General features: G+C 36.7%; 2 protein-coding genes across 5 annotated transcripts in view; one reads left to right on the forward strand and one right to left on the reverse strand.

Annotated features, from left to right (window-relative positions):
• LOC135223509 (protein dispatched homolog 1-like) overlaps positions 1-14,669 on the reverse strand; it is a 119,970-nt gene extending 105,301 nt beyond the window's left edge. For 3 of the 4 annotated variants that reach the window (XM_064261957.1, XM_064261959.1, XM_064261954.1), the window contains exons 1-2: positions 14,541-14,669; positions 5,342-5,405 (exon numbers count right to left, since the gene is read on the reverse strand). The gene's annotated coding sequence lies outside the window, so the exon portion shown is untranslated. The remainder of the gene's footprint in view (positions 1-5,341; positions 5,406-14,540) is intronic. The other variant, XM_064261955.1, reaches the window with a different exon arrangement.
• A 1,202-nt stretch (positions 14,670-15,871) lies between these two features.
• On the forward strand, positions 15,872-22,852 carry LOC135223511 (proteasome subunit beta type-3-like). Its single transcript, XM_064261961.1, has 6 exons — positions 15,872-16,022; positions 18,955-19,071; positions 19,883-19,992; positions 21,079-21,290; positions 21,797-21,923; positions 22,478-22,852. The coding sequence occupies exons 1-6, from the start codon at positions 16,020-16,022 to the stop codon at positions 22,524-22,526; spliced, it is 618 nt and encodes a 205-aa protein (XP_064118031.1). The 5' UTR covers positions 15,872-16,019; the 3' UTR covers positions 22,527-22,852.
• Positions 22,853-23,437: the final 585 nt, after the last annotated feature.

The raw sequence follows: 23,437 nt of genomic DNA on the forward strand, positions 1-23,437 counted from the left end.
GCATGTATGTTTGTATGTATGTATTTCTACATGTATGTATGTGTAAATGTAAATAAGCAATCAACACGCAATCACGGGTGGAAAAGAAACATTTCTCACTCACCTCAGGGATCGAACCCAGGTCTTTCAGCTGAGAGGCAAGGGTGCTACTAACTAAGCCACATAAGCGGGAGCTACCAACTTGGCTTAGCTGGTACCACCAACCTGTGTGAGTCAGTTGGTAGAGGCCTTGCCTTTCAACTTGAAAAAAGTAAGATGGAAGAAAGAGAATATGAAAGGAGGTACAGTAAAGGAATGGGAGGGGGTTGCAGCCAATGTGCAGTTTGTATCACAGGGCCCAACGTGCTACTGATGAGCCCCCTGTCTAGATTTATGAAGAAGCTCATGTCATGGAAGTTTCTTGCACATGAGAGTTCATCCTTGACTTAAAACTATAGGCATTCTGTGTAAATTCATGCCATTTTCAATAATATAATAATAATAATAATAATAATAATAATAATAATAATAATAATAATAATACTGTTAAAAAGAATGGCAGAATTAAGCGAGTTGATTTTATAGATTGTTATTTCTATTTTCCTTACAATTCGCTTCTCAGGCTCAGCGATGTTTCTGAGTAACTGGCCAATATTCATATTGGGAATTTTCAAAAAATTATAAATGCTGAAGGTAATCTTTTATTTTATTAGAACAGGATCTCGGGTCCAGGTCAAGCAGGGGTCGTCGTCAGTGCCGGTATAATACCGGCACTGACGACGACCCCTGCTTGACCTGGACCTGATATCCTGTTCTAATAAAAGATTACCTTCAGCATTTATAATCTTTTTTTAATTCCCAATATGAATATTGGCCAGTTACTCAGAAACATCGCTGAGCCTGAGAAGCGAATTGTAAGGAAAATAGAAATAACAATCTATAAAATCAACTCGCTTAATTCTGCCATTCTTTTTAACAGCATTTGCCTAAAAGAGGATCTTCTACTAAAAATAATAATAATAATAATGTGTGGCGCCGTGGCAGAGTGGGTTAGGTCGTCAATGGACTGGTTAAGCAAAGTGGGGCTGGTCAGTCGTTGGATGGGTGACCGCTCTCCTCGGCATAGATTCCTTGATTCTGTAATTTCCTCAGTCTACTCAGCTGTAAATGAGTACCTATTCCTGATGGGGTAGGGTCCAGCTATGGGTTAAAAAGCAAAACTCAGCAATGATGGAAAGAAATGAAAGATTAAACGACAACGAAGGGGAAGACGGTCAGGTACTTGGAGGTTGTCATCCAGCAACTGACCACCACAACGACAGTAACCAACAACCAGAGACTGGAGCTACAGCAGCAAACCAGAGGAAGAAACCGACGAAGTAACAGAGAGGACAGAATGGGTGGAAAAGATCAGACAATGGAGCCAGATACAGAGAGAACAAAGATCCCCTCCATGAAAGCCTACAACACCAAGAAATTAAGGGAGAAAACAAGTGAGGTCAATGAAATAATGGGAATAATACACACCACCAGAAGCAAGATTAGTAGCAGAACTGATGGAGATACGAACATCAACACCACCAGCACAACCAACCCAACAGAAACCAAAACAGCAACTGCCTTGGAAAAGGCGCTTGGATAAGTAAATCATGGTGATGAGGTCTGACTTGAGTAAACTGAGAGATAGCAGAAAAAAGGCTAAGCAGCAAGAAAACAAGGGAGGAACTGAACGAGAAATACAAAGTACAGATGAGGGGACTAAACCACACAATAGAAGATGTAAAACAGAGGCTTAAGGCCAAAGCACGTACGATCCAATGGTACCTGAACAGGAGTAAGGGATACCAACAGAACAAACTATTCGGAACCAACCAGAAAAGACTATACAGCCAACTAAGAGGGGAAGACAACCACCAAGAAATTCCTGAAGCCGAACCAAGTAAGAGAAGAGACTCTGGGAAAACATACAGAGTAATCCGGTATCACACAACAAACATGCAACATGGCTCCAGGAAGTCAAGGCAGAAGAAACAGGGAGAATAAAACAAAGATTCACTGACATCACGACATACACAGTCAGACACCAACTAAAGAAATGCCCGACTGGAAAGCCCCAGGTCCCGATGAAGTCCATGGATACTGGCTCAAAAACTTCAAGGCTCTACACCCACGAATAGCGGAACAACTCCAGCATTGTATCACAAATCACCAGGCGCCCAAATGGATGACCACAGGAAGAACATCCTTAGGAGGGGATATAAAACACCAAGAGATGAAGGACACGATTAGGAAAGAATATATGCAGAGACTCAAGACGATACTCAAGTCAAAACTAAGAGCAAATACGAACAGACTATACATAACACGAAAGAAAGGAGGGAGGGGACTACTAAGCATAGAGGACTGCGTTAACATCGACAACAGAGCACAGTGAAGACGAGTGGCTCAAGAGTGCATGGGAAGAAGGACTGATAAAAGTAGACGAAGACCCACAAATATACAGAGACAGGAGAATGACAAGCAGAACAGAGGAATGGCACAACAAACCAATGCACGGACAATACATGAGACAGACTAAAGAACTAGCCAGCGATGACATATGGCAATGGTTACAGAGGGGAGAGCTCAAAAAGGAAACTAAAGGAATGATAACAACGGCACAAGATCAGGTCCTAAGAACCAGATATGTTCAAAGAACGATAGATGGAAATAACATCTGTAGGATGCGCAATACGAAAAATGAAACCATAAACCACATAGCAAGCGAATGTCCGGCACTTACACAGAACCAGTACAAAAAGAGGCATGATTCAGTGGCAAAAGCCCTCCACTGGAGCCTGTGCAAGAAACACCAGCTACCTTGCAGTAATAAGTGGTACGAGCACCAACCTGAAGGCGTGATAGGAAACGATCAGGCAAAAATCCTCTGGGACTATGGTATCAGAACAGATAGTGTGATACGTGCAAATAGACCAGACGTGACGTTGATTGACAAAATCAAGAATACCATGGGACACCAGAGTTAAAGAGAAAGAACGGGAAAAAATGGATAAGTATCAAGACCTGAAAATAGAAATAAGAAGGATATGGGATATGCCAGTCGAAATTGTACCAATAATCATAGGAACACTAGGCACGATCCCAAGATCCCTGAAAAGGAATCTGGAAAAACTAGAGGCTGAAGTAGCTCCAGGACTCATGCAGAAGTGTGAGATCCTAGAAACGGCGCACATAGTAAGAAAAGTGATGGACTCCTAAGGAGGCAGGATGCAACCCGGAACCCCACACTATAAATACCACCCAGTCGAATTGGAGGACTGTGATAAACAAATATATAAATATATATATATATATATATATATATATATATATATATATATATATATATATATATATATGTATGTATGTATAATATATACACATATATGTGTGTGTATGTATGTATAAAAAAATAATGATAATCGAAAAAAATTAGTAATAAATGCAAAATAATAATAATAATATGTGAAAAATAACAATAATATTGGAAAAAATGCTAATAATAATATCCGAAATAAGAAATAATAATAAAAATAATAATAGAAAAATAATAGTAGTATATTAGAAATAATAATAATAATAATAAAAATATTCGAAAAAACAATAACAATAATATTCCAAAATATAACAATAACAAATTATCCACATTTACATAAACACGGCAGGTGATAAACGGACTGCTAAATGTTAAACGAAGGCCACGTAACACCTGTCTGGCCACTTCTTCCCGCATTCAATCTTTGGGAATCTGTTATCCTCTCAAGATCGCCCGTTTCGGCTCCGGAATTCTCGTCGTATTTCTGTTTTCCCGACCCTTACATTCTTTACTTATTTAAGAGGACGTAAAAATTACCAGGTTCTCCACTTTGAGATTGTACAGAACATTGATGGTACATGACAGAGAGAGAGAGAGAGAGAGAGAGAGAGAGAGAGAGAGAGAGAGAGAGAGAGAGGCACATCTAAACATAGCAAGATGAAGGAAGCATTTCTTCTGTAATAAGGTCGACGAGTGGTTCGTTTCAATACTTTATCTGTGTGTGTGTGTGTGTGTGTGTGTTAGAATATACCTGTGCCTACTGTTGTGGTCTGATTCAGTGTAAAATGGTACCTATATATTTGTACATCGTGAACACGAAATTGCGATACATAAGTAAATCACCAGAAATTTTCTCTCTCTCTCTCACACACACACACACATACGCTTTCAACTGCATCAATTAATCGGTGACTAGAAATGAGACTAACAGATGGTATTGCGACCTACATCAACCATAACATGAAATTACATTTGGTGAAACAAATTAATTCAAGACTAATTTCGTCTTCACGACGTATAAATATATACCACTTTACGCTAATCAGACCACAACAATAGGTGCAGGTAGATTCTAATAGTACTCACACAAAGAGAGAGAGAGAGAGAGAGAGAGAGAGAGAGAGAGAGAGAGAGAGAGAGAGAGAGAGAGAATCAATAACTTGCCGGGTCGGCACTAGCCATGCTCCATGGAAACCGTTTTCTTTCTTATGGTTTTCTATGACGGACGAGCGTAAACTATAAAATAATAAGCCGTATTGCACTTCAAAGTTGTAATAAGCCAACAATCCTCAAGCATTTTGGAATTGGAACTGGAATATACAATTTAGTCGAGGCGCTAAGATCTATGAGATCACTCGGCGATCAAATGGAAAATGAGGGCAAAAAGGTTTTAAGGTATAACAGGTGGAAAACCTCGCATTTGCACCGAAACAATTGTTAGGAAGTAGGAAGTAAGATAGAAGAACGAGTATATGAACGGAGATACATACAAAGAAGAGGTCCAAAAGCATTTTACTTGTGTTAACAACCATGTTGAAATCTAGCAAAGGTTATTAATATGCTGCCAGGCGCCAGCATCTTACACGGATTCACATGTCTTAAGGCCTAATAACAATGGTGAAACTTTGTTTTCAGGCAACTTTCACCCTTAGGGAAATGAAATCTCTCAAAAGTATATACCTCTGCCTTTGGACATGGATTAGTTTCTCTGTGCCATTGTTACTTCATGGGGACTAGCAAACTCTTTCATAAAATATTTCAACACACACACACACACACACACACACACACATATATATATATATATATATATATATATATATATATATATATATATATATATATATATATATATATATATATATCGTATATACTAAGATTTTAATTTCCCTAAGGGTGAAAGTAGCCTGAAAATAAAATCTGACTCATTATCAATATCAATGACTTAAAGCTTGTAAATCTGTGTTCATAAAAGATCATACATAAAAAAAAATTCAGTAATCATACCTTCAGCCACTTCTTGCAGGACGTATCGCTGACAACTGTACCCTCGGTAAGACTGCGACTACAACTGCAGGAAGGAAATATTTTTGCTAATGACAAGGTTAAAAACCAACTTTATAAACAACCTAAGAAGCAACAATAAAAATACGAACTAAAACTACGATAATCAGTGAATTTACTCAAGCGTCTATCTTTATATTCAGCCTGAGTCTACTACAACAGAGCCACAATGATGCAAGCATGAGATAAGACACTTTGGTCTTTATAGAGGACACTTTCACAATCTGCAAAACTTACTATAATAAATACGAAGTAGTACTTACTATATATGATACGGTACAGGACTTTATAAACAATTCTCTACACTGTATTACACCATTGTAAACATGTGAATAAGACTTATAACAAGGGAAAGTAAACATCTCAAAAAGTTAAATTGTAATAAAAATGAGTGCAAATAAAATTCTTACAGAGTGTAATGTTATACCAAGTAAGGCACCAAAGGGTAAAGTTGTAATTGATCAAATTCACAACAGCTCATGAAACTAAAAGAAAGACATAAAGCTCCTAAGGCAACAAAAATATCAATGAATGGATTGTTTCCTGTATTGATGAAGCCACTTTTGCAAGATACATAACTTTGAGATCACAGGTTAAAACAAGTAATTCTAGATTTCTAGTCTTGAGTAAGGGAAAGAGTTTTGGGTTTCTGCCAGGTAGTCTCCCAACTTCATGGCAACCTGTTATAAGGTGAGGACGTCATTATTCTTACGCCATGTGAGCTTAAACCTTAGCCTCTGAAACTAAAGCATGAGAAATACCACTACTCTAGCAATAACATACCAGAAACTTTCAAGACAACAAAAAATACCAAACACACAATCTTAGATTTGTAGATTACCAAACCGAGCTTAGAACTGTCAACTGTGCCAAAATGCTCTTGCATTCAATCAACAACCTATCATGGATTACGACTAATAAAATCTGAGATAATGCATGAAAGATAAAATGCAAACTTTTCTCCCTAAACCACCTACAGGAGCCTAAACAGGATAAAAGATTATTTGCTTAACCTATATTCATATAATTGATGATCAAATCATCAGCCACCTGTGATATCCTCATTATCTTCGAAAAAACGAAAGAAAAAAAAAAAAGACTAGCTGTGGGAAAATACAACAGCTATTTGTGCAATCAGTAAAGTATTTCATATACTACATCAAACAGTAAATAACACTGATGATTTCTGGGATACAAGCTACATTGCAAACAAACCCTTAGTCATCGCTTACTCTTTTAGAAATAAAACCCCACTTTACATCAACTAAACAAAATATCATGGAAATGAATAAGCCTTCACTTTGCTTCACATGCCGTTTGGGTATGCTAAAAGCTCTTCTTTTAAGTAGTTAAAATACCCAAAGATAGTTCCAGCTGAGTCTTCCTTGACAAGTCACAAATTATTGCAATGAAGAATAGTGTTATTTATGACATATACCTAAATAAATTTAGATTATGAACACAAATAGCAACTACAGAAGGTTCAACCTAATGCTGTAGTATAAACAATTTAGAAGTTATCTTTATAAAACAAAAGAAAAATTGCTACCTTTTCCTGTCTTATACTATTCTATTTAAAGTGTTTCTGACTAAAAATGAACAAGGCCTGTTTTCATCTCTTACAAAATGTTTGGTTCAAAGTTTTAATTAAAACCAAATTAGTAACAATCTTTATATGACAAACTACTCTATAAAATCCTATATAGTATATATTTCTCTCAAAAATCTCCTCCCACATGGATAACAATTACTACATTCTGTGGAGCATTGAGGTTAGTACTTCCAAGGTCCTTTGCTAAATTCTTTTGGCAATGCAACTCCAATTTTCACCTACATGTACTATCCGACTTACAACCTACTCGACATACGACCACTCGTACTTACAACCTTTACTTCAGACAGTTGACCATTGAGTTACTTGGCACTGCGCCATCTCATGAGAACTCTCATCACTCAAGCAGCATCAGTTTGAGTTACCCTGCCCTATCTGCAGCATCATTTGGTATTAACTGTACTGTAGACTGAATTGCAAACCAATTTACGTAAGAATCGACTTCTGACATGCATGCAAGAACCTAACCCCATTGTAACTCAATGCCTGATTGTACGTAATATATACTATTACATAAATGTATTAGTAGAAGTACATTATGGTAAAAAGATTGAAATAATGATTGTACATTACATTACAGTACTAAGTAGGCACTTATATAGCAAAGGTTTGATAGTATACCCTACCCAGTATGTTGGCCACTTTCTTAGGTTCAACTTACATCCATTCCGACTTACAACCAGTGGGTCGGAACCAAACTTGGTTGTAAGTAGGATAGTACCATATTCCTTTTCCTCTGTTCCCTACAGTTAAGTTCTCATGTGTATGTACAGGCAGTCCCCAGGTTACAACAGGTTCGGCTTACAACGTTCCGAGGTTAAGGCGCTTTTCAATTATATTCATCAGAAATTATTTCCAGGGTTACGATGCTGATCTGGCAGAAGAAATATGACACCAAAAATGCAAAATAATCAATATTTGAAGGTTTTTTAGATGAAAAATGCAATAAGAATGCAGTTTACATAGTTTTGAATGCACCCAAAGCATTAAAAGTAAGAATTTCTTAGGATTTTTGATGATTTTTGGGTTACAACACGTCTCAAGAACGGAACCCCCGTTGTAACCAGGGGACTGCCTGTATACATTAATTTGGTCATCCTTTAGGTTGCATTGCACTCAGATGCTTTTCATGGCATTAAAAGCATATGCTAGCCTAGGCCTATGAAACTTCGCTTCAGCTTCTGAAATATTAACCCTCTAAACTGTAAATTTCTCTAAGCCTTGGCTAACCATCCTTACCTCATTTAACAAATGAACCACAGCCAATCCTACTGGTGTCACAAAAGAGGGCTAAACAGCATCAATATTATATGCTTTGGTCAATGGTGCTTTGCTATGATAGTACAAACCTTTCCCTCGAAGGTGGCAATGTCTACAGTGACAGCATTTTATAAATTATACCCAATGTTTTTCACAACATTCCTTTTACTTCTTATCTCGTCATTCTGGTACTCTCCCACATACCTGTCCAATTTTTGTGTTAATACAACAATTCATGATCAAACCCTATTGGCCTCCCTATGCTTGGCCAATACGAGTTTAAATATGTGATTCTGTGGTCTGTTTATGAAACAATAAACAAAACCCTTTAAAGAATTACTATGAACACCCCCAACCTTTCCTGAGGTTTATCAAAGCTTAAATGGGGTGTACATATTAGGATATTCAATCAATAAATGCTTCACCATGTGCTTGCTGGGACAAGTCAACTGCTAAGCAGCATTTGGGCCATCTCATGATTCTTGATATCAGTTATGAATCAAATATTCATAAGTGAGAGGTTTTGGAGGCATTTATGGACAGGTGATGTCCACAGGGGCATTAGAATGAAGTACCCCAAGTCAGTTGAGCTGTCACACACCATGGGCCAATACAGTTTTCCAGGAAGCATGTTATCTCCATTATACTTACATTACTACACCAACATAAAAGTCATGGAAGATGCTAAACATTACTTTTTGAAGCTGTTCTACTGAAATATGAACCAGAGAGAAAGGAAGTGAAGATGGGTGAAACAGTGCAGAGATGTCCAAAAAGCACCGATTCATTCTTTCCACCAAAATTGGTGAAAGGTATCATGTTCAACTTAATGTTCCTGTTTGTTTCACTTATAATTCCTATCACCAGTAGTACCTGGTAAGTTAAATGTAACATTAAAATGCATCACTATGAGAACTACTGGCATTGTTTCTTTTACAAAGACTTAGGGAGCTGAACAGGTGGTCATGAGGGATGCAGCACAGACACCTGGGTTAGGTTAAATTTGGATATAAAATGGTAGTTACCATTTTATATCCACAGAGACCATTTCAATGATGTAAAAGTGGTTTTTACGAATCCAGGTAAAAAGGTAAAAAAAAAAAGCCACAAGAAAAATGTCTCAAGAAAAAGTCACATTAATATTTCCTATATACCTTAGGTACATTGAGCCCGAAGGGTTTGATGTATCCACCTTTGCGGCAAGTTTAGTACCAGCCCGTTGGGGATTTTGTTTTAACCAGGTATGTATCCACCTTCAAGGCATGTTTAATACTAACAGTTTGGAGGTTACCATAAAAACAAGCAAAAGACTGTAAATAGGGTAAAATACCAAATGGCCGGCCTCTACCATAGCATAACCACCTTCCCGAAAATTGGAAATTATGGCCTTAATTTGTGACTTGGGAGAAAAAACTTACTTCGAGAGGAAAGTAGAGGTCTCAAGGTATTACTTCAATGGACACTGACTCTTGACTAACGTCTATCCTGGGTTACATGACGTGTTAAAGTACTTTTTCAGGAAGGTGGTCGTGGTATGGTAGACGCCAGCCATTCAGTGTTTTACCCTATCATAAAGATACTGACCCGCAAGAAATATAGTATATTGTGAATTTTTCCTTGTAACTTTAGGTATTAGGGTAAACAACCGCGTGGACTGCCCAACTCACCGACTACCACGGCTAAGCCACCCTCCGAAAAAGTACTTTTCACACGTCCTGACACCGGAGGTGGTCATCAGTCACGAGTTGTTGGTGGTGAGAGAAGGAGCTCAAGACCTCTACTCTCCTTTCGAAGTAAGTATTTTCTCCAAAGTTAGAAATTAAGGCCATATTTTAAGATTTAAACAGAGAGTAATGAAAAGGGTGGCCAACGCAGTGCCCACAACCCCAAAATGCTTTCAAAATTTTCACTTACGATAAAAAAAGTTTAGAAGATTGCCACCATCTCGATGTTTGCGGAGTCGCTTGTGTCAACAAACTTCCCATTTCCTGTGCTAAATCCGCACACCACTTATACCCATAGATGCTGGGGCACTTTCATCACAACACTCGTAACCCAGACCTCTTACCAGCACTTATTCGTACTTATTCAAGGGGACTACGGCATTCTTTGCAGCGTTTTGTGGCGTTTTGCGCTCTTCAATTGTTTATCATTGTTGTCAATTGGCATGTGTTTACCCTCCAAACTGGGTATAAGACTCACACAAAACCGGGGAAATGAGGGAAAATAGCTTATCTATTTGTAGTATATGTATATACATATTACAGCAATTTTATCATTTACTGCATTACTATGACAACTAGAATTCATGGAAACAGTTTGTAAATGCATCGGTGTATGTGTGGTGCTCCACTAGATTGGCAACGATGAGTCATTTTTCCTCACGTCGTCTGCTCGTAAGTATACATCCGAAACATTTGTAATTTTTCGGGGTTAATTTGGTTGCAAAAAAGGGATAATAGACATGAATTAAATAAACATTTTGAAGTAAAGTTAAACTAAATAATGAGTAAAGTAAACAATTAAGGGAATAAAGCTTTGCAACTCATAAAGTGTAGTTGTCTGCTGCTCGTAACTGTGTTTGCGGAATGAGTGCTTAGGAACCAGGAACAGCAATGTGGTTCAAGTGCAATGTGGAGTAAATTAAGACCAAAATGTGTATAATTACAATCAAATAAGCACTGTGGAGTTTCAGTTGTGATGGCAGTAAGGATAAAACCACCGATTACAAGGTAAAAATGAATTTCAGTTCAAACCATGACCAAGGAATAAGAAGTTTCATACTTTACTAATATAGGCAACAAAATGTTGTTTTTATTGGGCTGATTACCACTGCAATCTTGAGTAAGATCAATAAACGTTACATATATACGCTAACATTGTTCAAATGAGTGCTGGGAAGGCTGGGAAAGATGGTGGATAGTTCGCGGTTAGACCGGCCAGCCACACGATTGCCGCCATATTGGATTTCAAAACTGCCTTGAAAACGTATTTTACGAAGAGTTCACATGCTTATTTTAGTTCGTATGGGGCTTTCATATACGTATCACATTATGTTGAAGAAACTTCAATCTTTGAATGGTATGCTTAAAGTTGTAATTGTATTCTTGTTTCACTAATTAAATATCGAGTGAATAAGACCTGGCCAGCGTGATGACGATGGATCGTCTGCGGTTGTTTAACCTATTGTGAATTTTTCCTTGAAACGTTAGGTATTACCGGCCACCATAAATTATGATAAGAATTTTTTTCCTGTGACTTTTTTTTTCTAACAAAAATTGTGACTTTATTACCGGTCATCATTTTTACAATGGGTACTGTATTACCTATACTAACTAAGTAGGTAGGTAATTGGTACTCCAACTCAATTTAATAAGCTAGGGTAAACAACCGCATGGACTGGCCCAACACATCAATGCGTCACAGCTAGCCACCCTCCGAAAAAGTACTTATAACGCGTCCTTGACACCTGAGATGGTCATCAGTCGCGAGTTGTTGTTGGTGAGAGAAAACACGCTTAAAGACCTCTACTCTCCTTTCGAAGTAAGTATTTTCTCCAAAGTTAGAAATTAAGGCCAAATTTAAAGCTTTAAACAGAGGGTAATGAAAAGGGTGGCCAACGCAGTGCAAACTTCACCAAAACGCTTTCAAAATTTCTACTTACGATTAAATAACTTAGAAGATTGACGCCATCTCGATGTTTGCGGAGTCGCTTGTGTCAACAAACTTCCCATTTCCTGTGATAAATCCGCACACCACTTGTACCCATAGACGCTGGGGCACTTTCATCACAACAATCGGAAAACGGTCCCCGGCCACGACGTTTTTAAGGAAACTACTGTTTTGGTAGAAGACGACGACGAAGCGTGCACTAGATAATTATTTAAGCAAATAGTAAAACATCAATATTTTACATATTTATGATGATTAATTTGAAAATATTCGTTATTGAAAAAGTAACTTGATTCCTGACTCAAATTTAAGTATTTATTTTACGGAATTAGAAGGTTCTTTCAAGTCCTGTATTATGACGTCACGACATCTTGACTTTCATACCTATTGTAAATGAATTGCTGCACTCAACTTTCTTGCAGAACAGTTTACCCGTTATTCATGCAGATTGTTATCAGCTATTCATGTAATTGTTATAAACGTAATGCACATATAAATGTAATGCGCATATATATCTTTATTATTTATTTTTTGGATATATGAAGATGTTTTACTGCCGGATTACCGCCGTAGTGTGACGCAATCGCTTTCGATCCCTGGGCCTCTGTCTGTTTTTGCACCATAAGAAATTAATGGGGCCGAATTTGCAATGACCAGAAAGTCGTTAAAAGAGGACAGTTAGAATTGAGGAGAATATGTTTTGATTGAGAAAAATGCAAATTTATACAATAGCTAGCTTGTAAAAAATATTTGATTACAAAAAACTTGATTGAAACTAAGCAGCATAACTACTATGGGTTTCAGAGACAGTGCAAGCACGTTTTGGCAATATTTCTGTAACGAACACTCGTATCAGAACGAGATTTTGCTATAGTGTATTACACCCAGTGCCGTAATTTATAAGGGTATTGTGAATCACTAATCGTAAAGAATAGCAACACTTGTCCTTGTACCAAGAGACAAAAACTCCATTAACCAGAAATGGATACCAACACAGCAGTAAAAAGCTCCACCTACCCTCTCCCCCCACCTCCACTGCCACCTGTCCTTCTTCCTTCCTTCACCTTCCCTTTTCTCTCTCTCTCTGTTGCCAATTGGTATGTGTTCACCCTCCAAACTGGGTATAAGACTTACACAAAACTTGGAAATTGGTGAAATTAGCCAATATATTGGAAGTATATATACATAATGATTAAAGCAATTTTATCATTATTGCATTACTATGACAACTAGAATTCATGGAAACAGTTTATGATAATGCATCGGCGTATGTGTGAAGCTCCACTAATGTGGCAACGATGATTTTGCCATTCTTAGCATGCAAACATTACAGGTTACATTTATTTCTGGCATACAGTTATTAAAAAAAATCAAAATAATAATATAGACTTAAATCAATGAAAAGTGCTAGCAAAAAAAAAAATATAATCTACTATAATCGTTGTCTGCTCCGCAATGGTTTTCGGCAGCCAGATGTACGACAAGGTTAGAAACATTGGATTGTATCTTCTTTAGAATATCTTTAATTTTTCGGGGTAATTTGGTTGCAAAAAAAGGGATAATCGACATGCATTAAATAATCATTTTGAAGTAAGAAAGTAAAGTTAAACTAAATAATGAGTAAAGTAAACAAATAAGGGAATAAAGCTTTGCATCTCATAAACAATGTCGTCATCTGCTGCTTGTAACTGTGATTGTGGAGTGAGCGCTTAGGAACCAGGAACAGCAACGTGGCTCAAGTGCAACTTGGAGTGGATTAAGACCAATAATGTGTATAATTGCAATCAAATAAGCACTGTGGAGTTTCAGTTGTGATGGCAGTAAGGAAAAAACCACCAATTACAAGGTAAAAATGAATGCAGTTCAAACCATGACCCTGGGAATAACAAGTTTCATACTTTCACTAATAGGATAGGCAACAAAATGTTGTTTTATTGTGCTGATTACAACTGCAATCTTGAGTAAGATCAATAAACATTGTTCAAATGAGTGCTGGGAATGCTGGGAAAGATGGTGGATTGTCTGTGATTAGACCGGCCAGCCTGATGATAACCACTACCTTATATTGGATTTCAAAACTGCCTTGAAAACATATTTTATGAGGAGCGTCACATGCTTATTTTGGTTCGTATAGGGCTTTCATACTATATCACATTATGTTGACGAAACTTCAATCTTTTGAATGGTATGCTTAGAGTTGTAATTGTATTCTTGTTTCACCAATTAAATATCGAGTGAATAAGACCCGGCCAGCGTGATGGTGGATCGTCCGTGATTGTTTACCCTAAATGGCTATCCTTGCTAAAGTAGAACAGCCAGGATTCTTTGCACGGTTAAAAGGAAAGTAATGGTTATCATATCATACCTGTATCGATATGAAACAAATCGGTAATATTACGAAATTTGAAAGAGAGAGAGACAGACAGACAGAGAGAGAAAGGGAGCAATCCTTCACAGCAGTTCTGAGCAGCCTTCACATCATAGCCTAAAGGCGTTATGAATATGTACTCATAAAAAGCCATATCATGTAATATTTTACTACTGTTTCAACATATTGATATTTACGACAAATCTTACAAATTTAGTTCTCATACTTACGTGACGAGCAGTCTTCAAATTAAATTGTTTACGCAATTGGCACACCTTTGTGGGTGGTCGAACACAGGTGTAAACAAAAGAAATGTATTGCCACATTCAAGACTGACTGCTAAGTAAAGCAAAATTAAGCCCATCCATCTCTATTCTTATGTGACGTGGTAGATGTTATGTTTTGCTTCGATAGCTTTTAGCTTGATTTTTAATAATACTATTAAATACATAGTTTTACCGATTTACATAAAAACAAACTGACAAAATATCAATTTACCGCAGTACGAGGATCTGGCAACACTATAATTGGTTTGCGCACAGGTTACCTCATTTTGAAATGACACTCCTGACAGAAGACATTTAGGAATGTAACCGTATTTCATTCACGCTGCTGTTTAATGAAAGACAGGAAGATTAGATGAGTCCAGTCTTTAGAATTGATAAATATTTTACTTTGCCTCTCTTCCCTATAGTTTTTTTTCTTTTAGATATGGAAATTTTGGTCTAAGGAAGTTTACTTAACGAACTAATGGTATAATGAGGTTCTGCCATGGGAATGTGGTTATTCTTGATAAAATCGCTTTATTTTGAAAAATCATTTATTCAATCAAGGTCATAGATGATATAAAAACAACAAAGGGGAGAAGCAGGCAAAAATAAGCACACACAATTCGAACACTGTGTCGGATCTACATGGGAAGTGCAACAGAGCCCATAAACGGCGTTTAAACCATTAATCTTTTTGAAAATGACACATTACACATACACACGTATAGCCCAAGGATCTCTCTCAAGCAACGGTAATGAAAGCTATTACGTTTGGAGATCGTGTAGCTACATAGATGAACGTCCTTCCACACCATACAGACAGAAGGATTACTTTTAACAAAAAAGTGAAATAAATTCTGAAAAGTCAAAGAAGACTAAAATGGAAAAGAAGTAATAGAAAAAGTAGGAAAAACTATAACATTTTGTGTATTGCAAAGGAAAGAAAAAATGCAGTTAAGATGGAGAAAAGTATATCTGTTGTGAATTATATTTTATAAAAGTAGTTAGTGAATATTTTCAAGGTAAAGGTGACAAGAGAGTAGAAAATAGAGAATGTAGTTTATAAATAGTGGTTCAGAACTTACTGGCTTGAGAAAATAGGACATCGAAATAAAAACAAACAAACGGCACTAAAAGAAAGGCAACCGCTAAAGGCGATAAATACAAAAAGAAAATCAGAGAAAAGGATGATGAAGAAGAGATATAAAGTAGAACAGGAAACGAACATCTTGTAAACGAATAAGCAATAGAAGAACAAAAGCTACTTAAAAATAGAGAAGTGGGGGGGGGGAGATTGGTGTGCCGTTACATAACCAATACTCTCCACGAGGGAAATCCCATTGCTGACAGAACTCTCGCCTACTACTACTACTAATACCACAAACGCCGTTTCGGTGACTGGCAACTTTGTAAGCTCTTCAGGCACTTCATCTAACCAAAATGGTAAGTTCTCTCGTACCTGTTTCCATACTTTGAGAGTTGTTGGCCTACATTTGAGTTTATATGTTAGTTATTCAAATAATGCAGCGACAGGGCAAGTTTTATCCTTGTGTACCCTTGCCTTTGTCGTAGGTTAAGCTTAGGTTAGGGTGACTGTCACCGGTAGACTTTTCCAGTCATTGTGTTGGTTTCAAAGCCACTCAGTTGCTTGGTTTTATCCAGAAGAAATGCTAGTGCCTTGAAATTTTGAAAAATGGCGTAGCTTATTGTAGTAAATATAGTATGATTGTAGTAGGGGTAGAATGCTGAGTAAAGGCTTTTACAGTAGCACTTCGTAGGTACCCTTGACTCTGTATTCGCTTTCTAGGGTTTACAGTAGATCTAGGGTACCTATCCGCGGCGGCCCAGACTATGGCAGTTGCATTTTTTCTATGTATAGTTTTAGCCTATCTACTGAACAAGCATTTTAAGTAATATTTATTCGGACGACTGTAATTAACCTCCAGGGTCCAGTACTAGGTAAACACGGCGAAATACATTGGGACGCCCCAATCCCTAGTGGATGTCATATCCGCGGTTATGTTTCCTTGCAGGGTGGTTCTTCTAAAGAATAGTTCCGCACGAATTGCAAGGAACGTAACCGCGGATACGACATCCACTAGGGATTGGGGCGTCCAATGTATTACGCTGTGTTTTTAGTACTGGCCCCTGGGGGGTTAGCCCTAATTACAGTAGTCCGAATAAATATTACTTTAAATTCTTGTTCAGTAGTAATTAAAATAACGTAGGAAAACGTCAGTTGCCATAGTTTAGGCCACCGCGGATTGCTTCTGTAGAAATACTGGGTTTACTTAGGCTATGCTATAAATGAAGTGCAGAATAAATAATCAGGTGTAGTGTTATACTTAGGTAGTTACCATAGGGGAAACAACCGACTGGACTAGCTGATCCAGTTTTCACCGCATGTGGATCCACCCTTAGAAAAAGTACTTTAACACGTCTTGATACGGAGATGGGCACCATTCACGAGTCATCAGGTGGTGAGAGCAACAGCTCGAGACCTCTATACTATCCTTTCGAAGTAAGTATTTTCTCTAAAGTTAGAAATTAAGGTCATATTTTAAGATTAAAACAAAGGTTAATGAAAGTCTAGCCATACCATGACACTTTCAAAATTTTTACTTATAACTCCAACAATTTAGAAGGTTGATGCCATCTCGATGTTTGCGGAGGCACTTGTGTCAGTAAACTTTCCATTCCATGAGCTAAATCCACACACCACTTGTACCCATAGATGCTGGGCACTTTCTTTACAACAGTCATCAACAATGACACCAACTGGTCAGATCCAAGGAAACTGCGATTTTTTGGTAGAAGAAGAATCGTGCACTAGATAATCATGTATTTAAATAATTAGTTAAACAGCAGTATAAGGTCATGAATTGTATAAATTTTTTACATATTCATGATTATTAATTTGAAAATATCGTTGTTGTAAAAGTAAATAGATTACTGACTCAAATATCAACAGTTTTGCTGTGAACAGTACCTATGGCATTGTTCGCTCTCTTCAATTGTTTATCGGTGTTGCCAATAGTATGTGTTTACCCTCCAAACTGGGTATAAGACTTACACAAAACCGGGGAAATAAGTGAAATTAGCGTATCTATTTGTAGTATATATACATATTAGAACTTTTTTATCATTATTGCATTACAATGACAACTAGAATTCATGGAAACAGTTTGTAAATGCATCAGCGTATGCGTGAAGTTCCACTAAGTTGGCAACAGTGGCATTTTGCTGTCGTCTGCTCTTATCTACTTTAGAAATATCTGTAATTTTGGGGAGTTAATTTGGTTGCAAAAAGGGATAATAGACATGCATTAAATAAACATTTTGAAGTAGCAAAAGTAAAGTTAAACTAAGTAATGAGTAAAGCAAACAATTAAGGGAATAAAGCTTTGCACCTCATAAACCCTGTAGTACTTGTCGTGTGCTGCCAGCAACTGTTTGTGGAGTGAGTGCTTAGGAACCAGGAACCGTAACGTAGTTCAAGTGCAATTTGGAGTGAATTAAGACCAAAACATGTATAATTACAATCAAATAAGCACTGTGGAGTTTCAGTTGTGATGGCAGTAAGGATAAAACCACTGATTACAAGGTAAAAATGAATTTCAGTTCAAACCATGACCCCAGGAATAAGAAGTTTCATACTTTACTAATATAGGCAACAAAATGTTGTTTTATTGTGCTGATTACAACTGCAATCTTGAGTAAGATCAATAAACATTACATATATACGCTAACATTGTTCTAAATGAGTGCTGGGAAAGATGTTGGATCCTTGGCAGTTACAAACAGCACCACAGTCGGTGGACGCCATATTGGATTTAAAAACTGCTTTGAAAACATATTTTACAAAGACCTCACATGCCTATTTTAGTTCGTATGGTGACGAAACTTCAATCTTTTGAATGGTATGCTTAAAGATGTAATTGTATCTTGTTTCACCAATTAAATATGAGTGAATAAGGCTGATCCAAGCGATGACAATGGATCCACTGTGGTGTTTCCCCCTATGATGTAGTAATCCTTCAGTTTAGGGGTCCAAATTCACTGCTTTATGTTAAATCAAGATCAGCATGCAGATTTATCTAATAGGTAGGGGGGTAGGGTAGGTTTATTGAATCATGAAAAACTGTGAAAAAGTTAGCCAAGTACCTAGGTAGTAGTTTAGCTATCTGTCGATGTTTTGTTTGAATGCCAACTCGCCAATTGCCACAGAGCTATATGCTAACTTTTAACGTAGGTAAAGGTACTATCTTAATAATAAAGTTTACTATGATAATTGATCAAATACTACCTAGTATCATGATAGATACCAGTGAACCAAGGAATGTTTTTCAAGCCTTCATTTTTTATTTCTTTGCAGAGCATTCTGAGTTATAATGGTGGTTGTGTTGTGGCCATGAGGGGAAAGAATTGTGCGGCCATAGCATGTGACCTTCGGTTCGGTATACAAGGACAAACTATTTCCACAGATTTTGAGGTGAGTTTAAGTCATTGAACTCGAGGATATTTTGGTCTTGCTGTTGATGGAACATGAGCATTACATAGATAATATTGTGATGCTTTCAATGCTATTAGCCAAATTTGCAACGAAAACTGAAATATTTGGAATGAACTTGAATAAGACCCATATAAATGCAGAGAAAAATTCAGAAATTTAGTGCAGAAAGTCCCCAGTATACAACAGGGGTTCTGTTCTTACATTACGTCATAAGCCGAAAAATAATGAAAATTGCAAGAACACCTTACTTTTAATCCTTTGGGTGTCTTGAAAACGATGTTCCGTAATCTGCATTTTTATTGATTTTCATAAAAAAAAAACTACATTTTACCATTCTGCAATTTAGAGCCATATTCTTCCGTTAGATTGGCATTTTTGCCGTTTGTAAACCCAGAACATGCGTCATAAACTGGAAAATCATTTTTGATGAATATATTTGAGAGTTTTGTAAGCTCGGAACATCAAAAGTCAATCCCATCGTAACCCAGGAACTGACTTTACTTTAGAGATATTCAACAGCAGAAAACCATAGAGATATTCAACAGCAGAAAACCATTGTATTTCTTTTACTTTAATATCAGATGCCTACTAGATTTTGAAATGAACGCAACAAAAATAATGAGAAAGCATGTTTTTAATGTAGTTGTCCTTTAAAATTAATGTTTTATAATATAATGAGAGTAGGTGCAGATCTTTGCCTCACAAGTGCACATAGTATTTGGCCTACCATTGTTATTTCTTTCTTTTTTTCTTTGAAATTGTATTTTTAATGAAGTCTTTTTGTTAACAGAAAGTGTTTGAAGTGGGACCAAATTTGTACATTGGATTGCCAGGATTGGCAACTGATACCCAGACTGTGCTGCAGAGACTCAAGTTTCGCATCAAGATGATGAAAATGAGGTAGGGGAATGTTTTGCCTTAGGAGTTACTTTTAAGTAACTTAAAACTGAATGTTTAGTTCTAAACATGCTTTATAAAAATAAAGTAAGTTATTTAGATGCTGTGTTTTCATCCCAGTTACTGAAGCTTTACTGTCGCCTAATTAATCTCGTCTAGGAATATTTCTCCTCATATTTGTGGCATTCAGTCTTCCTTCTTTTGTGTGTACTATTTTGTTCACTTCTGCAGAGCTTAAAGGGAAGAGTGCCCTTTCCTCTCATAACATGCAGCAGGTTACCTCTTCCATAGGTCTGAACTATAGTATTGTTGACCAGAATTATAAGAAATGAGGATTTGGGCAAAGCAACAGCACATACTATGATTTAGCTAATACTTACTCTATAGGTCTTCTTCTCTTCACAATTACAATAATTATGACCAGACCAAAATTGTCAATAGTTATAATGAAAGCCATATGACAAGATTCTTAGTGCACACAGCTTCTCCCAAAGCCTCATTTCCTTTCTTACCTCCATGCGGGGAGACGTAAGATAAACAGTGAAAACATGTTTTATTTGAGTAGCCAGATTTCAATTAAACAAAATTTTGTACAGAAAACAAATGTATTTAAAATTATTTCAGAATCATCATAATTTCCCCATATGTCTTTTCATTTTCTTTGAAACTCATAATTCACTAGATGAGATATCAATATAATTCCTAAAACCAGTCCCTTGGAGCCTGTCAGATGAGACTAGAAACTGGTAAACTTGATAATAATAGTAGTAATCTCTTGATAAATGGTGTAGGTTCAGTAGCTCATCGGCATCCGTACAAAATTGTGACATGGCTATTTTATTAATATCTTTATACAGTATAGAGTGACACATGAACTTTGCAAATGCCTTTACATCTCTCAATCGAATGGCTATTTATTAATATCTTTATACAGTATAGATGACACGTGAACTTTGCAATTTTCAGGCCTGATAAATACCACACATTTGAGCTTTAGTATAGTCAGTGGTGTAGTGGGAACTTGCAAGTACTACTATAAATACAGAACTGGTGTGAGGTATTATAATTAATTATCAAGTCCTTTTTCAGAGAGGGTCGCCGTGTGAAACCCAAAACCTTGATGGCTATGGTACAAAATATGCTCTATGAGAGGAGATTTGGTCCATATTTTATTGAGCCTGTCATTGCTGCTGTGGATCCAGCAACTAAAGAGCCTTACATTTGTGCCCTTGATCTGATCGGGTGCGAATGTGAACCTGAAGATTTTGTTGTGGCAGGAACCTGCTCAGAATCTCTTTATGGTAAGTTATGTTTATTCTTTAAAATAAAAAGGCAGTGCACATAGGTAGTTAAAATAAAGCAACTAGCATTGGCCTTTAATTTTTTTATAAAAAAAAATTCCAGACCTGGCTGTCAAGAACATTGACATCTGAATATGCAAGGGTAACAGATGATGATTCGTAGTACTGTTGTAATTCACACGGTGCTACTGTTTTAATTGATGATGATGCTCCTAGTACAGATACTTGCTTTATAAGTTTAAATTTTGTTAGCACAAGGTTATATGTTTGTGTAATATGTATGTTATTAGATGCCTAAGTTTTCAGCTGCAAGAAAGTCAACTCTCACAGTATTTTGTTAATCATACAGAATACCCATGTTTTTAGAAGTTGATGGTATAAACCACATGTACTATGTTGTACAGGTCACCTATAAAGTTATTGTTATTTTTCCTTAAATACTATTAGTAGATTGTATTATTGGATGTAGTGGACATGTAGCTCACATTATACACTTCGTTTTCCAGGCATGTGTGAAACAGCTTGGCGTGAAGACATGGGACCAGATGAGCTATTTGAATGCATCAGTCAGTCAATGCTTGATGCAGCTGATCGGGATGCTTTGTCTGGTTGGGGTTCTGTTGTTCATGTCATGTAAGTAGTACTGTGCTGCAAGTGGAATGTGAAAATGTTTCTTTGTGCATTTCATACAAATGTTTCAGACTAACTTATATTAAAATTGGCATCATGGCCTCCTGGTTGTTTATTCTTTAGCAAGAGTTTTATCAAGTAATGCAGTAATAACATATAGTCTCCTTACTTAGTGTCTGACAATTGAAGGACAAATCTATGAGAGCCCTAATATTCAGCAAATTGTCTGATTAAATATTGTTCACAAGATATTAATAATTATGCAATCAAGAGAGAGAGAGAGGTACAAACGTGTAAAATTGCCACAAGGGGAATGGCATACAGTGCATGCTGGTACTGGAGTTTTTAGTAGTACTCCAAAAGTCTTGTTCAGAGTGTTGTGTCTTCTTTCATACTGGTTCTGAACCTACACATACTGTAGCTGATAAAGACTGACTTTCATAAGATTTTCATACACAGCTGTATCAATAAATATTGAAGGTTGTTATCCATCTTTTACAAAATATAACACTGTAGGATGTTTCAAAGACTGATTTTTTTTTTTCTTTTACTTGCAGTGAACAAGATAAAGTGACCACACGCTACCTCAAGTGCAGATACGACTAACCTAACAGTTGTACGTTCAGTTATTGGAGAGGAAGGGCTCATTATTTTCAGGTTTTTCTTATCCTGATCTTTATTACCAAATTTTTTGCCAACCGATGTGCTTTTTTATTGCACTTTATGTTTGTATAACTAAATAACATTATTCACACAAGGTATAGCGAGTGAAAATTAAGATACCCTTCAGTTGAACTTTGTAAAAGCTGTATCATTAACATATTAAATGTGTGTTATTTTATACTTATGTACTTTTTGTTTCTCAAATCATAATAATAAGCAGAAAAGTTTATACTATGTAATGGGTTTGAATAAATAAATTCATAAGCTCATTTCGGGCTATTATTGTATCAACTGGCTTTGGTTGTGCTAAACTTAGTGAAGCTCTATACTGTCTGCAGAAGTAACAAGTTGCATGTTATATCCACATTCTGATACTACAACCACCAGTAACTTAAGCTGTAGTTGCATATGCTCGTAATGATGCAAGTTGCTCACTTCAGTTGTTGTTTCCAGAGGCATAGAGATTAAATATTGAGGAAACAAAAAATACAAAAAGTTATGCTTTAAGCAAAAAGCTAAAACTCTTGATACCTAAAATTTAATTACTTTTTATTCTGCATTAACATTTACAATTTTGCTATGGCTCTGGATTAAAACTCAAGTGAATAGAGGAACCTACATTCTTATAAGTAGTGTTGGCAACCGTTGACTTGAAGTTGTTATTGTTAGGTGAAATATATGAATGTTGATATAGCATGAGACATAGAAAATAGTTTCACCAAGCTTCACAAAACCCATGCAGACTGGAACAGTAATAACCTATAGTAGATTCACATCAACCGTGCATTTGATGTCTAGGCCAGTCCCTTACGACACTCCTGATTGCTGTTGATAAGCCAATCACAGGGCTGGAA

This window comes from Macrobrachium nipponense, chromosome 10 (assembly GCF_015104395.2).
Source record: "Macrobrachium nipponense isolate FS-2020 chromosome 10, ASM1510439v2, whole genome shotgun sequence".
Lineage (NCBI taxonomy): Eukaryota > Metazoa > Arthropoda > Malacostraca > Decapoda > Palaemonidae > Macrobrachium > Macrobrachium nipponense.

What these genes read in the sequence shown, in the direction of transcription:
- LOC135223511 (XM_064261961.1), top strand. An exon ending in CTGCTCAGAATCTCTTTATG is followed by an intron (nt 21,291 to 21,796) that starts GTAAGTTATGTT and finishes TTCGTTTTCCAG; the next exon opens with GCATGTGTGAAACAGCTTGG. An exon ending in GGTTCTGTTGTTCATGTCAT is followed by an intron (nt 21,924 to 22,477) that starts GTAAGTAGTACT and finishes TTTTACTTGCAG; the next exon opens with TGAACAAGATAAAGTGACCA.